Source organism: Periplaneta americana, chromosome 16 (assembly GCF_040183065.1).
Source record: "Periplaneta americana isolate PAMFEO1 chromosome 16, P.americana_PAMFEO1_priV1, whole genome shotgun sequence".
NCBI classification, from domain to species: domain Eukaryota; kingdom Metazoa; phylum Arthropoda; class Insecta; order Blattodea; family Blattidae; genus Periplaneta; species Periplaneta americana.
Window position 1 is genome coordinate 177,965,199 of NC_091132.1, and position 17,456 is coordinate 177,982,654.

At 32.7% G+C, this 17,456-nt stretch overlaps 2 protein-coding genes across 3 annotated transcripts in view; both read left to right on the forward strand.

The window, feature by feature from the left end:
* Positions 1-13,038, forward strand: part of LOC138692049 (oocyte zinc finger protein XlCOF6-like) — a 58,474-nt gene extending 45,436 nt beyond the window's left edge. Inside the window, exons 6-7 of one of the 2 annotated variants that reach the window (XM_069814899.1) lie at positions 11,330-11,427; positions 12,903-13,038. In XM_069814899.1, the coding sequence (XP_069671000.1) occupies positions 11,330-11,390 (61 nt within the window). In that variant the 3' untranslated portion in view covers positions 11,391-11,427; positions 12,903-13,038. Of the gene's footprint in view, positions 1-2,510; positions 4,363-11,329; positions 11,428-12,902 lie in introns of those variants that run through there. The other variant, XM_069814895.1, reaches the window with a different exon arrangement.
* Positions 11,981-17,456, forward strand: part of LOC138691446 (uncharacterized) — a 45,916-nt gene continuing 40,440 nt past the window's right edge. The window contains exons 1-3 of the mRNA XM_069813375.1: positions 11,981-12,076; positions 12,903-13,040; positions 16,906-17,043. Of these exons, the coding sequence (XP_069669476.1) occupies positions 11,981-12,076; positions 12,903-13,040; positions 16,906-17,043 (372 nt within the window). The remainder of the gene's footprint in view (positions 12,077-12,902; positions 13,041-16,905; positions 17,044-17,456) is intronic.

The window sequence follows — 17,456 nt, forward strand, 5'->3', positions numbered from 1 at the left end:
GTCGTTCACTTTAGTCTTCAGGTCTTCTGTGATGAGTGATGGGCGTCCTGGTCGAGTTTCATCGTGGACATTTGTTCGCCCATTGTTGAACATTTCGCACCATTTGCTCACATTTCTTTCATTCATTACAGTATCACCATACACTTCTTTCAATTGCCGGTAAATTTCTGCAGGTTTCAAATGTCGGGTATTCAAAAATCGAATCACACTCCTCACTTCACAGACGGCGGGATTATCAATCACGTCGTTCATTTTGAAGTCACACAAAATGCACAATGGCGAGTTGTTGCAACCAGTACTCACAACAATATGAGAACACATGTTAAGGAAGCCAGTTGACCTTCAAACAAGGAAGGGGAGTCAGCTGCGCGGCGGGTATGCGCGAACGGTCGTTATTTCCTGGATCCCCCTCGTAAATTGCCACTTTTACGACTTTGTTCTTGATTTTCAGTACACTTATATCGAACACATACTGTTTCTGATAATACTTGTTACTAAAACATACTACCCCATTGTCCATAAGTTCATTATTATGTCTGTTTCATTTGTACCTTTCATTTTCCGATCTCTCTACTTTTTTACATATTATACTACGTCATCCTGGCTAGCCTCATTCCCCATACTCCTTAACTGTTTTATTAGACTATTTCGAACACATACTGTTTCTAATAATACTTGATACTAAAACTAATTACACCATTGTTCAATATGCTCGTTGTTAGACAATGTTCTTGCGAACGAAGAATTCCAGCTGTAGTGTGTTGAGCCAATGGCTAGAATTAATGAATATTAAAAAAAAAAAAAAATACCGCAAAAAAAATTTGATAAACGAAGTTCAGGAAAGAATTCCGTCTACAATGAAGAATGGTCGACCTTCGACTGTCAGCAACTATTATGTCCGGCAATTATTTTTCACACTGTAATTAGTGTTATGACTCTTCAAAGTTGTATGTAAATAATTAATACACCTGGATGTTAACATGTATACCAAAACGTGGAAATCTATTCCCTTGTCTGTTTCGATTTCCAGTCTATGTTGAATCTTTTCTAGGATTTGAAGACCTGAAGTTTTACTCAGGCAAAAGAAACACAGACGTTAGGTCCTGTTTATAATGTCCACAATTTTAATGTCCATTTTATTATGTCCATTACATAAAAGTCCATTACACTTTGTCCATAAATACTGTATATGTCCAATGAAATATATGTCCACTTTATTTTAGTCCAATTGCATAAATTTTATGTCCACATTTTTACGTCCATTACATGATTGTACAATACATTATGTCCATCTGCAAATTTAGTTCAATTACCTACTCAGTATCTTCTACCTATTCATCTTCATACAGCTTCAGATGATAACTAATAGCTTTGAGGTAAGTTCTGATGTGTCCTTCTTCGTTGTAGTGATTGTAATTCCGAACAATCTCTTCTACTCGACTAAAATTTCGTAGATACGATCTTTTAATAGGGTGTCGCACATTCAAATGCCCGCCAAACACATCTCTCTTTTCACATCTCCAGTATCTCTTTTGTCCATTACCGCTGTATGAAAGATGATGATAACAAAAACTTTACAATAGCAAAGGTTTTCCTTTGTTTAGGCAGAATCAATTTTGTTTCAAAATGTTATGTTTTATTTAACGACGCCCGCAACTGCAGAGGTTATATCAGCGTCGCCGATGTACCGGAATTTTGTCCCGCAGGAGTTCTTTTACGTGCCAGTAAATCTACTGACATGAGCCTGTCGCATTTAAGCACACTTAAATGCCATCGACCTGGCCCGGGATCGAACCCGCAACCTTGGGCATAGAAGGCCAGCGCTATACCAACTCGCCAACCAGGTCGACATTTTTTTTGTTTCATCCATGGTTGTGGCTCAATGAACTCTATAGAGGTTAGAAGGTAGCTTTTTGCATAGTTTCGATGAACAATGAAACAGGAAGCTAAAAATACTGCTGATCCAGTATTAAATAAAAGTGGACATTAAAAAAGTGGGCATAAAGAAAAGTGAACGTCAATAAAACTGGACATAACAGTCATGGACCCAAAAAAATGGACGTTTATAAAACGTGGACAAAAATATTAGAAGACGTAAGTCATATGGTCTTGGTTTCAATGGACTTAACGTTTTGGAAACGTAGAGTTAACTCTATGTCGTCAAGTTCAATAAAGGAATAATTTCCTTTTTTAATACTTCGCTTTTATTTTGCAGAAGTACGTTATAATTATCCACTCCATTGCTATCAAGTACTTAATTGCTAGATTCGCCGTCATTTTTTATAGACTGTCTTAGTCAGTATGCTAATCTCTCTTTAAATGTGAGATGAATTGCAATTACAGATAATACTTATTTAAACCATCATTATTTAATGACGACCTAAATTTTAGTGTGGATGGTGAAATCGACCCTTAAGTATTATATATATATTTTGCTTGTAGATTTGTTTTTGGTGGTTTATTCTACTTCAGAATTTATTGTTCGAACTAAGGACACATTTTCTTCACAGCTTTGGAGTTCCAAGTTCCTGCGACAATATTGCAGAAAATGAGTACCTGCGGACAAGCGAGACAACTTTTAGGTGTGATGTTTGTGGAAAGTGGTTATTCAAATCTGTAGGGCTCGAAAGAAATGCTCGTTTACACAAAAGCAAAACAGCATTAATTTGCGATTGTGGAAAGGTTTGTTTGAAGTCATATAACCTTAAAAGAAATGCCCACCTACATACTGGGGACAAGCCATATAGTTGTCATATATGTGGAAAGATATTTTCGGATTCTATTCATAAGAAAAACCATGAACGCTTACACACGGAGGAAAAGCCATTTAGTTGTAATATGTGTGGAAAGAAGTTTTCAAATTTGAGTTACCTAAAAAAACATGAATATCTACATACAGGCAAAAAACCTTTCAGTTGTGATACATGTGGAAAGAAATTTTCGCAGTTGAGTAATCAGAAGAGGCATGTTCTAGTACATTTAGGGACGAAGTCATTCGTTTGTGAAATATGTGGAAGAAAATTTTTGGAAACTAGTCATCTAAAGAAGCATGTACTGGTACATTCGGGAGAAAAGCCATACAGTTGTGATATATGTGGTAAGAAATTTTCGCAATCGAGTAATCAGAGGAAGCATTTGCTCATACATACAGGGAAGAAGTCATTCGATTGTGATATATGTGGAAGAAAATTTTTTGAAACTTGTGATCTGAAGAAGCATGTATTGGTACATACGGGCGAGAAGCCATTCAGTTGCGATATATGTGGAAAGAATTTTTCCCAGTCTGGTAGTCTGAAGAGGCATTTAGCTTTTCATACAGGCACGAAACTCTTCAATTGTGATATGTGTGGAAGGAAGTTTTCCCAGTCTAGTAACCTGAAGAATCATGTGCTGATACATACAGGTGAGAAGCCATTCGTTTGTGATATATGTGGAAAGAAATATTTTCAATCTAGGAGTCTTCAGAGGCATCTACTGGTACATACAGGCAAGAAACCGTTCATTTGTGATATATGTGGAAAGAAATTTCTTGTTTCTAGCAGCTTGAAGAGTCATCTACTGGTACACACAGGCCAGAAGGCATTCAGTTGTGATATATGTGGAAAGGAATTTTCGCTACCTGGTAATCTCAAGAGGCATATCATAATACACAGCCGAGAATCCATTTAATTGTGTTATATGTGGAAAGAAATTTGCGGAATCAAGGATATTAAAAAAGCATGCACGCGTTCACATTGGCGTGAAACCATTGAGATGAGATACATGTTGAAAATTTTTTTTTTACAATCTTGTATTCTGACAAATGAAACACTTGTACACATAGTCATTCGGTTTTGATATTTGTGCAAACAGTTTTCAGAGCAAATAGAAGCTTTCAATCCTGCTATGTATGACGGAAATATTTAGGAATTCCCTAACTAGAAAATATACCTACTAATGCACATGCGAAAATCTGTTGAGATGTGATATGTTTAGATTCATGTGCCGAGTTATTTTCAGGAAAGATCTAAACTTGCACTCCTAATAATGCAATTCATTAATAAATTTATGGGATCACACTTTGGGATTATCTTTAATGAGGTCATAGCAGAACGTGTTTATGTCAAGTATTGTGTTGAACTAGTGAATATACGTTTGTGGAAACAATTTGGTCTATCTATGTATCTCCCGAACTTTTTTTTTCTTTTAGAACATTGAGATTTTGCCTACGTAGTGTAAATTCTGCCTGCATGGTAGGATTTCTGAAGAATGCTTTTACATAATTTCGTCCTTGCACTGTCTAAAATGAGACTTTTACGGATAGAGAATCCAGTAATCATGACAAGCAGTAACAATGTTGTTTACCAAATTAAAAAAAAAGAAGGATTAATATAATTTGAGTAGGTTGTCATTTCTGGGTGTTTTACATAAAAACTTGAGCGACTTTAATATCAGTGAAGTTTTTATTGATGTCGTGTATTCCTGTATTTAATAACAGTAGTAGTAAACAAGTATAACTCTTCGTCTGCATATTGGCTGGAACAATCTAGTTAGTTGAGAAATGTATTTATTTCTGGTAAACCTTCTATTAAATTTGATATTTTTATTTAAGCAGTTTTGTTAATTCTTTTACCTCGAACCGAATTGTCCACTTTCCATCATAATACAAATAATATATCACTTGGAAGCCTGAACCTAGAGGTTTCAAAATTAGCACATATATAACGATCCCTGAAAGAAATTCTGTCTCCGAGTTAATGTATATTCAGTGTTAAGGAAGGTGATCTTTTCATTAAAAGCAGTCAAGTATACTAGTATCAGTGTATTAGACAATGTTCTTGCGAACGAATTTCAGCTGGACACATTTAAATAGAATTGAAGGTGGAGTGGTTGAGGTCAGCTGTAGTGTTGACTCAATGGCTAGAATGAATAAATATTATCATACAACACTGCGTCATTGCATTACCGTAAAGAAATAAAAAAAGGAAGGCCAGGAAAGAATTCCGTCTGCAATGAAGGTTGCCGGAAATTCGACTTTCAGCATCATTTTGACAAAAATTAACTAGAGTTTCCTTAATTAGTTTCTGGCTGCAACAAATAAAAATAAAATTCGAAAATTTGTGACACAACAGCAGATGCAAATATACCACCGCAATATTTGTTATTGAAAAACTAAATATTGTAGGTATATTATCCTGCTGAGATATGAAGCTTCAACTGTATAATTATGTTAGGTTCACCCGATTGCTGTAAGTCGTCCATTTTTATTATATAGCTGATGTTATTCAAGTAAATTTAATATTAGAGTTATGAAGGTAAATTTATTGGACTGCACACAGATGTTTCGCTTTGGTACTACTCTTTTAGTATCGATATCAGTAAATTATCGAAAACCCAATATCCAATCGAATTATAGCCAGCATTCCTAGCTAAGCTTCAAAACCTACTTATATTTATTTATTTATTTATTTAAATCCACCACCAACAGAAGCAGGCTTCCAATTACAGGTGGCTTACACAGATGTATACACAAAATACGTAATAAGAGAGAAAAAAAAACAACAAAACAAACAACACAAACAAAAGAAAGAAAATACATGATGGTAATAGATGCTAGAATATTATAATATTACAGTTAATATAGTGCCAAATGTCAATATAATGATGCAAAATTATTTTAAAAATTTGAGTAAAAACATTATAATACACTTCTTCATAATTTAAATATCTAAGGAAATACAGTGCTTTTTAATATTGTATGAAATTTTTCAATTGTTAAACTGAAATCCAACTGAGAATCACAGTTTAAAGACAGAAAGTTGTAAGTATTACACATAACAAACAATGGAGAGTTCTGGAACAAAACAGTTCTAGGAATAGAAATAATAAAAGGTTGCCTATGACGTAATTCTGTTCTTTTTACATTGAACTGAAGGAATTTGAGAAAGTCGCAGTTATTCAATATACCATTAACAGTCTTATAGAGTAAAATTTGGCTATTTATTAATCGTCGAGATTTTAATGTTTTATAATTAAATTCAAAAAGTAACTGATTATATGAAATTTGCTTCTCATAAGACGATACGTGATATTTTTTAAAATATAAATAACGTAAAAATCTTTTCTGTATCCTTTCTATTTGCATCTGATGGGACTGGAACTGAGGTGACCATATTACAGACGCATACTCTAGCCTACTTCTAACCATAGTTTTATAGAGAGTATCAATAGTATTTATATTTTTTAATTCTTTTGTATTTCTGATTATAAATCCTAATTTTCTATGTGCATCAATTACCACATGATTTAAGTGCATTTTAAAACATAAGTTGTGTGTAAAATAAATACCCAAATCCTTAAATGACATCCTTATCGATAGTATCGCAACGTCCATAGGCCTGTAATATAATACACCGCGAAATATGAAGTATGTAGTGTGTGGAGACAGCTAACAATGCGTATGTCTTAACACTGCAGCCAGAAATATGTTGCTACACAGTGTGGCCATGTCTGTATAGATAATTAAAACTCGAATTAATGCCTTCATTCGACCAATACTCCATGCTATGGGAAAGCATTTTGCATAGTTCGAGAAACACATTACATATTTGTCGCAGTGTTACAGGAGTATTGGATTAATATTAACAAATTAATATAATGTATACTTAGTGAAGATGATATTGAACTCGGCACACCTTGTAGACACAAAATCTGTAGATGCAACTTTACAGTGAGGGCTGTGGAGATGTAGTCTATGTAAAAATACATTTCTTAATTTTTTTATAGTTATGTCTATGTGTCTGTGCGTCGGGCACCTGTTTGTAATTCTGTCTGTCTGTGTGTCTACCTACCTGTGGCTCATTCCATTTCAAATACGACAGTGAAGAATATTTTTAGATTTTTTTTTTTTTCAAAGTTAATTTTTTCTGTTTTGAATCTATGATGATGATGATGATGATGATGATGATGATGATGATGATGATGATGATAATAATAATAATAATAATAATAATAATTTATTTATATATTTAGAATATTAACGTGCAAAACAACAGCACAAAGCCAATTACAGTTTAGCACAAGATACAAAACAAAACAACAAATAATGATGAGAATGAATGATAGAAAATGGCAGCGAGATGAAATACAATGAATATAATAGTCTACACTAATCAATTGACCAAATGCAACAAAATAAATAGCACAAATAATTATTAAAATTAGATCAGTGAGATAATTAAAATAATGGGAATTGAATAGAATGAATTTCAAATAAATTAATGAAATAATATAAATAAAGACTGGAATAATATAAGTAATATTGTAAAGATATCATATTGACAAGAATAGTATGATACATGTCTTAACAAATGGCATAAATTAATAAACTGACATAAAAACTCAAAAGATATACTACACAAGTTGAATCCATGCAATATATATATTTAATACATCTGCAGACAGGAGAGAGAGATTTAGAATTCCTATTATAAAACATTTTATGAAATCTTAAACCCTTAGCAGGAATACGAAGACTGATATTGCTTATGAATGATTCACAATCAATATCATCCTTAATGACTTTACAAAAAATTAAATAATCAAGATCCTGACGTCTGGTAAACAAACTACCGCAATTGAAATATTTGCAATTAATCTCATAGTTATAATCGGAATTTGGTAAAAATCTATAAGAACACATAGAAATAAATTTTCTTTGAATATTCTCCAATTTGGCCGAGTCAGTGGAAGTAATGGAGTTCCATACAACAGATGCATATTCAAGCTTGGATCTAACCAATGTTTAGTATACAATTAATAAACACATAGGAGTAGAAAAAGAATAAGTTATAGATGTAATTAGACCAAGCATTCTTAATGAATGGGTATAAATATATTGCATAATAATAATAATAATAATAAAACAAAATGTTTGTTCTCTTTGACTGGTAGTTTCTCTTTCATGACTTAAAAACACAGTAATAAATCTTAGTGCAGGTTTGATTACAGAATTGCATGGAATAAATTTTGAAACTTGATCCTAGACAGGCCTGCTACATCTCAATTTTACGAAAGAGGTTTTGCCCTTATCTTTTCGTATATATAATTTTTCAAATTGGATTTAATACAGTCTATTTTTACTATTTGTGTCATGGTCCGTACCGGTTCCTTAACTACTATCACGGCTTCCTTGATCAGACCATCCGTAACAGGCTATTAAATAAATCTGCAATGTTGGGACAGTTACTTTCATAATTTGAATTGGTATTGGACGTGTGTAATTCTTGAGACTGACACGGAAAGCAGATATATCAATCTATTAAGGTCTTCCACAAAGGTAAATATCTATACTGTTATATTGTACTGTTCACAGTCGTTACTTGCGTCATCGCGTCATATTCAGAAATAGACTTTGGCGAAAACCAATAAAGAATTTTTTGAGTAAACAGTACGTCTACGCTTTCCGTGTGAATTTTCAGATGGACGGTTCATAGTGGACCAATTTATTTAGTTTATTTCCATACCTTGTTTTTCACTTCCTTTCTGACTCTCAAATACTTCTTCATAATGTCATTGTATTTTATTTCTCTTTTTTGCCCAGATGTAATTTGTTTTCTTCCATTCCTTCGCCTGGAAACTTTTGCGGTTTTGTATTCATCTTCTGTACCTCATTCTATTCTGTACTTTTTCTGTTATCCCCATATCGTATATGTAATTTCTTATCCATTGTAACGTTTTGTTGCCGCTCTTATTCACGTCCGAATATTGGGAAATTCGTTTCCTAAGTCAGCTGTTATCCATCCGCATTAAATGGCCGAACCATCTAATTCTTCCTTGTCTAATCGTATCTGACATATGTTCACATTCGTCATTAATTCTGTGTATGAACTCCCCGTTTTCTGTTTGCACTGGCCCAGCGCCATCTTCAGTTACAAGCCGGAGCATAGGTAGGTTTGGCAACGCTGAGTGGTGGTAGGCGTAGGCGAAATAAAGGCATGACGTTTGATGTTTTAGTGCTTTGATTTCGTTGTCACATGTACATTTTCGACATTAATTGATACAAAACTAAGTGCATATGATCAAGATTCAGTGTATTGTTGTACGTAATTTATTACGGAATTCGAAATGGTATTTTATTTGAGTTTCAGAATCCGCGAAACTACTTGCATACAACCATTTACCACTTAAAAAGGTAATTATGCATAACAACTACAGAAGCGATTTTAAATTTTATTCTTTCACAAAACCCTACATTTTTACCCCTTTTTTCAAAAACACTTAATAACAAACGTACGAAAACGTAAACTGCAAAAACTTAATATAATATTTTTTTTTTATCAAAAACCTTAATTTTCACTCCTTGTCAAGAGGACAAATATAAGCAGCAATAACCTAAACTAACCTAATCTAACCAAAATAGCCACACAAAGACTGAATCAATTTCACAAATTCGTCAAGCAATGTCAAACATGATGAACCTTACTTAATAATTCGTAGGATACAGGGCTGCAGCTGCTCTAAAGAATGCACACATTCTCTCTTCCATTAGATATTTACACTTTAACATATATTCTCCCAAATATCCAATGACGCAACCAAACAAAAACGTCCACAACACTAAGTTTACTACGTGCCGGAAAGGTACCAGAACGACCAACTTTCTTCCGTTTCGCATACTTCCGGTATAATCTCCCGCAACGGAAGTTCAAATCCGTCTTACTTACTCTCAACTCATGGCAACACACTTCGAAAATCATGCAATCCTTAATAATACCGTGATTCACGAAATAGTCTACAATATCCTCCTCGTAAACCACGTCTTTACACTGAATGAAATTCTCTTCGAACACTTATTACACCATAACATCTACAGAAAATTCAGTAAGTAATTTCTTTAAACCACAGAAAAAAAAAACAGTTTTCTCCTCAACATTCAACACAATCCTTAATCACCAGCGAAAGAACTAAACCAAAATCGAAACAAAATTTAATCAATAATTTCAGAACACGGATTCCTTCCTTTCCCTCTTACTTCAAAATTCCAACCTTGTGCACACAAAATAAATTATTGGCACTGAAAAGTGCCTTTTCGTAAGCATGATGATGCGCATTCGACAAATGCAGACAAATCTACAATGTAACATCACTCACGTCAACCAGGAACAACTGACAACGTCATTATCCATTCAAAATTAATGAAAATTCTAGGATAAATTACAACTATAACCAATTAAATCGAAAAAAAATCATAAAATGACAAACTTTCAATAGCTTTAGCCATCAGACAAAACATAACACCACTCACGTCAAACAACCAAGAACAACTGATAACGTCATTATCCATTCAAAATTAACAAAAATTCTAGAACAAATGACAACTATAACCAATCAAATTAAAAGAAAATCACGGCGACACCTAGTATAAAAAACCTATAACTAACATGTAAAAGTCACTAAAAGATCACTAACATTTAACTCTGAAATAAAAAAGTTGGTAATACGTACTATATTCAACCAAGTGCCCGTCTTCTATGAAATTACCAATAAGTAATATTAATAAACTAATCTTGAAAACCAACAAAGTTAGTGTATGCATCTACAAATTATAGGTAGTTCTGACGTATAGCAAGCATTCCGAATCTTCAACAAAACTGCAACATTTATGGGATCACAAAACAGCAGTTTACAATGAACTTGAAAATCAATGGCGTAACTTTATTAATAGCATAAGCATAGGTGGTTAATTAAAAACTTATTATATATTATACTATATTTATTGATATAGCAGGCGAGACCCAACAATTTGGCTAGAATTCTGATACACCACAAACCACAAGTAAGACTATAAAAATGTAGTTTATATAATATTTAAAATTTAGTAGAATTGTCAATCACTTTTCATTAAGAATAACCGTAAAAATTTCCAAAGACTGCAGCCATATTTTCATTTATTGTCTTGTTTTTATCGCCAACACGCACTTAGTTTATAATATATCAACAATTAACGTTTGGTACGACTGTGAACATAATTCCGTCGACACACACTTATATTGTAACATTAATTTACATTGAAAATCAGCTTTAGCACCAACACATACTATGGATCGTCGGCTTCGCTTGACAGTTAATTACAGTGCTGCCGACATATGGCTTCGGCTTGTAACTGAAGAAGGCTGTGATTGGCCGCATAATTTTTCTTAAAATCCTGTGTGCCTTCTTCACTAATTATTCTATTTGTGCTAATGTCCTGGAAAACATACACTGAATTGACTAGATACATTATGTCTTTATTAGTAGGTTATACAGCCTGCTTTTGTTTTTCTTTTAAGTTTTTAATTTAATTTTTCAGTCTTGGTGGATATGATGAAGCTGGAATCCAATATGGACCCTCTGGCGAAAACAAGAAGTAATACTACAGCTATAGAAGAGGACAAATCTTTAACACAGGTAGTCTTTGTTGATAGTAATTATTAATTGCTATTATATTGTAAATGCTACGGAAATTAAATGAAATAATTTTAGATTGGAAAAGGAACTATTGTTAATGTAGTTGCAGGAAGAATATAAATCATAAATTGTTTTAGAAGAGCTGTTGTTGATATAATAACTTTCAAGCAAGTTAAAAACGTTACTGTTGTTATGGTCCATGACTATAGTTATATATAATATTACATGCAACTAGGACTAATTCAGATGTAGAGAAGAAAAGGGATTCTTATTTACAAATTATCCAAATCCTTGTAATGTATAATTCTTCTCTGTTAACTATTATCATCCTTCTTTGTGGAATTTTACAGTCTTTTATTCAAATCAATTTCTACCCTTTTTCTTTGGCAACCTCCTTAGTTTCATTGAAAATACTTTTTTGTTTAGGCAGTTAAGTGATCCCTGTGGTGACCTTACCAGGTTGCAAGTGTTGGGAGAGTTTCTGTAGTAGTATCCCAAAGCCGTCTCTGTGTTTTCTTGATTCCTCTTTAAAGCATTAACCTATGAGTCATAAATGGATTTCTTGCAGAAACGAACAATAATCGGTTGCAATTTACCTTTGTGCGAGATCGTGCGTATTTGCTTGTTTTCCGCACAGAACCAATACGCGGTAAGTGTGAAATACCACATTCAGTATTCCCAACGTAACACACACAACAATTTCCCTCTTCTTACCGCTTAACCGCCACATTCATTTTACTGCTTTAGGCTTTTAACACATTATTTTTAGAGACGTTTAACATAGTAGTAATTATAAATTGGAAAATTCCCACTGCAATTTCACCTAAATTGCAATGTTAATTTTTTTTTTTTTTAATATTTGCAAAAATTAAGTAAAGTCTACTACTCCACGAAACGTATTGCATTCCTGATACAAGTAACATTAAGGAAGCCGTGAAAAAATCAACGAGATTCCAGATGCCGATGTTATTACTGCAATATGTTATATAAATAATATTGTTAAAATATTAAAATGAAAATTAAGTCATTACATAACCTTACCGTTTGTTTTAAGTTCGCATTTATAGACTGGGGGGAAAAAAAAGACAGACGTATATCACGGCCTGCTGGAGTATAGTAAACACAGAAAACATTTTACGGCAACAATGTTGAAGAAAGATATTTTGGTGTTCCGAAGTTGGCGTCATTAAACAGAAAGCAACATGGAGATTTCATTGCAACTAATTAGAAATTCGTCTTTCAGGTATGTAATAAACGATCTTCGCACAAAATAATGTACGATACACGAGCGGTATGTTTGTTTTCATGTTCTCGGAAATTAAAAAAGCTCAACTACGTTTCGCTTTTTCAATCTTTTCCTGGAACATGAAAACGTCAACATACCGCTCTTGTAACGTATATTACTATTCTGAGATGGAAGTATATGATCAGCACTAACATGGAACACTAAAATTCTTTTGTTCTGTGCTTTGCAGGAAGAAAATGTATTGGATCGACATCTGACTGGAATAAAGAGGGAATATAACGATTACAGCTACGATCTGAAATCAGAGATAACTTCTCATGAAACTCCTGTTCCGATTAGCTTTCCGATTCTGAAGACTGAAGCTGAGGTGAGTGCAGTTTATGAAGTGTGTTGGTTTGTAGTTTTTCCTCCGTTGTCTACTTCCTGCAATGACTGGTAAATTCAGGTGACCAGGGGATATGATATTTGTTCTCATCCTGTGCATATCTTCATCCTTTGTCATTCGTGAATGTTTGCCACACCAAATTTATCATGGAAACTGCAAAAATTAACTAAATCATATATACATTTTGATGATTTCATCTCCACTTATATTTTTCACCGTATCTGCTTTTAATTCAGTTGACTGTTCAGTGTGGTATGGGGATCATTCTCACTTCCTCCCGTGGTAGGTGCCCACAGTTGTGGTTTACACTTTGTGTAGGAAATACACTTAATTCTGTTTATTATCATTTTTCTATAGTAACGTCAGAAGTTCGCTGGGGGATTTGTCGGGATATCTCAGACTATTTCGTGAGTAAAATATTCTTATTTTACTCAGAAAATATTAATAATTATATATTCATGCATATTTAACCTATTCAGACATTGTGAAGTTGAAATAGATGAATACCGATTAAACTGAAATAGATGAATATCGATTATAATTGAAATAGATGAATATCGAGTACTGCAAAAAGAAATTTATATGTTACTCAGTAATGCCTATTGCGAAAAACGAAATATAGTTTTAACAATGTTAATTACATGTATTGCGCTTTTCTTTTCTTACTGTAACAGAAAAATATTTTCGTTATCTGCTAAAATCATAATTAAAATTAAGTATTTTGTAGTTGATTTACATGTAACCGTATTAATACATTAATTAAATGAACAATTGTTGATAACACACTTATCAAATCTAAATAGAGTGTAATTTTCTTTAGTTAGCTTACAATGGACATGGAATTAGAATATGAAGATGTAGATGTGGATGTAGGATTTCGAACTTTATCTTCATCATTACATCACAGTCTACTATATACAGTCGCGACGCTTGAGGTGTTTTTTTCCAAATCTCGTGATAAAGCGCTCCAAGCGGTTAGCAACTATAAACAATAGACTGTCCATGGTCGACTTTGGACTGTGTCGTATTTCTATCGAGTCCTAGCTCGTTGCGTATTTCACATTGATGCTTGTGAAATGTTCGTATTGGTTATAATGAAAATGTTAATGGCTAAAATATAATTGGAATAATAATATGGGACAAGGAGGAAACGTTTGTAGTGCTATAAATTGTAGCAACAGTAAGAGAAAGAGGCCAGAGTTATCCTTTTTCCGATTTCCGAAAGATTCAGAAAGGTTCCTGGGTTTCCACAAGAATGCTGTGCAGAAACAAAACTCTTAATTTTGAAGTTCCTTGTGACATTAGATACCGGTTAAAGTTCTGTCACTTAGGCTGCTAAATTTCCAGAGACATAAAGGTTAGGTCTACTTTTTGTTTTCAAAGGATATATTTTTAATTGTAGCTATTAATTTTGTTATTATTTTTATGTGTTATTTTACTAAAGACGTAGAAAAATTAAGTTTGTTTTAATGAAATTTATTGCTCACGTTTTATTTTCAATTCTGGTGGGATTATTATTGCTTAGCCCTACTTTTTTCTTCAAAGGATGTGATTTTAATTATAGCTGTTAATTTTGTTGCTTTCTAGAGACGTAGAAAAAGTCTGTTATAATAAAATTTATAGATCACGTTTTATTTCCAATTCTGGTGTGATTATTATTGCTTAACCTCATCCCACTTTGTTAACTACGTAAGCATACACTACAAGTACCGGTACACGTAAGTTACTCCATTAATTCATATTTCCATTATTATTGTTGTAAAGGAAAATGCAAATTAATATTTATTGGTTTCATAGTTAATTATCGCTATAATCTTCAATGAGTGAAGCTATTATAGTAAATTTCAGTTCGTTTTGCACAAACAAAAATTATATTAACTTATTTCTTGCAGGTATCTTCGAGTTTATGGTGCAATTTAATATACTTCATTAAAGTAATAAATTAACTTTATGCATTTAATATTTCATTAATGGAAGGAAAGTGTTAATTTTTCCAAAAGAACACGACAACGAAAGTGTAACATATTTTGTCGTCTGCTAGGAGAGAGATCTGCGATGATGAGGCGATAGTAGCGATCTTAGTGGTGGGCAACTACCCATGTTTGCATTTTTACTACATATTGAGCTTCGCGACTGTATATAGTAGACTGTGGTTACATCACAGTCTACTATATACAGTCACGAAGCTTGAGTAGTGAGAGTGCTAGGAACAATAGACTGTACTGGTACTATTTCACATTGTCTGTAATGAGGCGATATTAGCGTTCCTATTGGTTAGTAACTATCTATGGATGTATATTTACTGCGTATTGAGCTTCGTGACTTAATATACTAGACATATACTAGACTGTGGTTACATTACAGATTCATGCTCAGGTTGGTGACACTGAGGAAACAAAAAAATTACCATGCGATAAATTAATTGTGATGGAACGAGTTGGAATTATTAAAGACCTTCCTCAAATAATACTGTAACATCTAATTTTGCCTAAATGGAGTTATAGCACAGCCTAGTTTTATATCCTACTGTGAAACTCCTGTGATATTAATAATTTATTTTATTTTTATTTATTTAGAATATTAACGTGCAAAAACAACAGCACAAGGCCAATTACAGTTTAGCACGATACAAAACAGAACAAAACAACAAATGATGATGAGAATGAATGATAGAAAATGGCAATGAGATGAAATACAAACAATATAATAGTCTACATCAATCATTGATCAAATAATAATTATAAAATTATAAATTTAGTACAATGAGATAATTGAAATAATGGAATAGTCTACATTAATCAATTGACCAAATGCAAGAAATAAAATGGACAAATAATTATAAAATTAGATCAGTGAGTTAAAAACTCAAAGATATACTACACGTTAAATGGATCCAAGTTGAATCCATGCAAATTAGCATATTTAATGCATCTGCAGACCGGAGAGAGAGATTTAGGATTCTTATTATAAAACAATTTATGAAATATTAAACCATTAGCAGGAATACGAAGACTGATATTGCTTATGAAAGATTCACGATCAATATCACCCTTAATGACTTTACAAAAAAATAAATAATCAAGATCCTGACGTCTGGTGAACAAACTACCGCAATTGAAATAATTGCATTTAATCTCATAGTTATGATCGGAATTTGGTAAAAATCTATAAGAACACAAGGAAATAAATTTTCTTTGAATATTCTCCAATTTAGCCGAGTCAGTGGAAGTAATGGAGTTCCATACAACAGATGCATATTCAAGCTTGGATCTAACCAACGTATAGTATAAAATTAATAAACACATAGGAGTGGAAAAAGAATAAGTTATAGATCTGATTAGACCAAGCATTCTTAATGAATGTGTATAAATATATTGCACATGATCATGGAAATATAATTTTGAATCAAGTAGTACACCAATATCTCTAATACAATCTTTCTTAGTAATTACGACATTACTGAGAGAATAGTTAAATTTTAGGGAGATAGTTTTCCGTGAAAAGGAAATAACAAAAGTTTTGTATTGATTAATTTTCATTCCATTTTCAACAGACCATTGTGAAATTGAATTAATGTCATTTTGAAGAATTTGACAATCGACCAAACTATTAATAATAATAATAATAATAATAATAATAATAATAATAATAATAGTAATAACAATAATAATAATATTACGCAACATATTAAAATACTGATAATGTAAATTGTAAAAAGTTTTAATAATGTAATGTAATAATTTTACAAAATTCTGCTTACGCCACTGGGGTAGACTTTAAAAAATAGTCAGTTGTTTCTGTGCAGAGCTTATCATATATTATAATTATTATGTTATGTGTTTTACAGGAAGAAAATTCTTTAGATCTGCATGTAACTGAAATAAAGACGGAATGTATGGACCACAGCTATGATCTGAAAACAGAGATGACATTTGAGGAAACTCCTGTGCCAATCGACTTTCCCATCGTGAAACTTGAAGCTGCGGTAAGTGTAGATTATGAAGTGTGATTGTGGGTAGTTCACAAAGTATATGATTATGTCTCGTGACGAGAATATTGTACGAAATGGAAATATAAAAACTGGAAATTTATGTTTTGAAGAAGTGGAGAAGTTCAAATATCCTGGAGCAACAGTAACAAATATAAATGATACTCGGGAGGAAATTAAACGCAGAATAAATATGGGAAATGCCTGTTATTATTCTATGGGGAAGCTTTTATCATCCAGTCTGCTGTCAAAAAGCTGAAAGTTGGAATTTATAAAACAGTTATATTACCGGTTGTTCTTTATGGTTGTTAAACTTGGACTCTCACTTTGAGAGAGGAACATAGGTTAAGGGTGTTTGAGAATAAGGTGCTTAGGAAAATATTTGGGGCTAAGCGGGATGAAGTTACAGG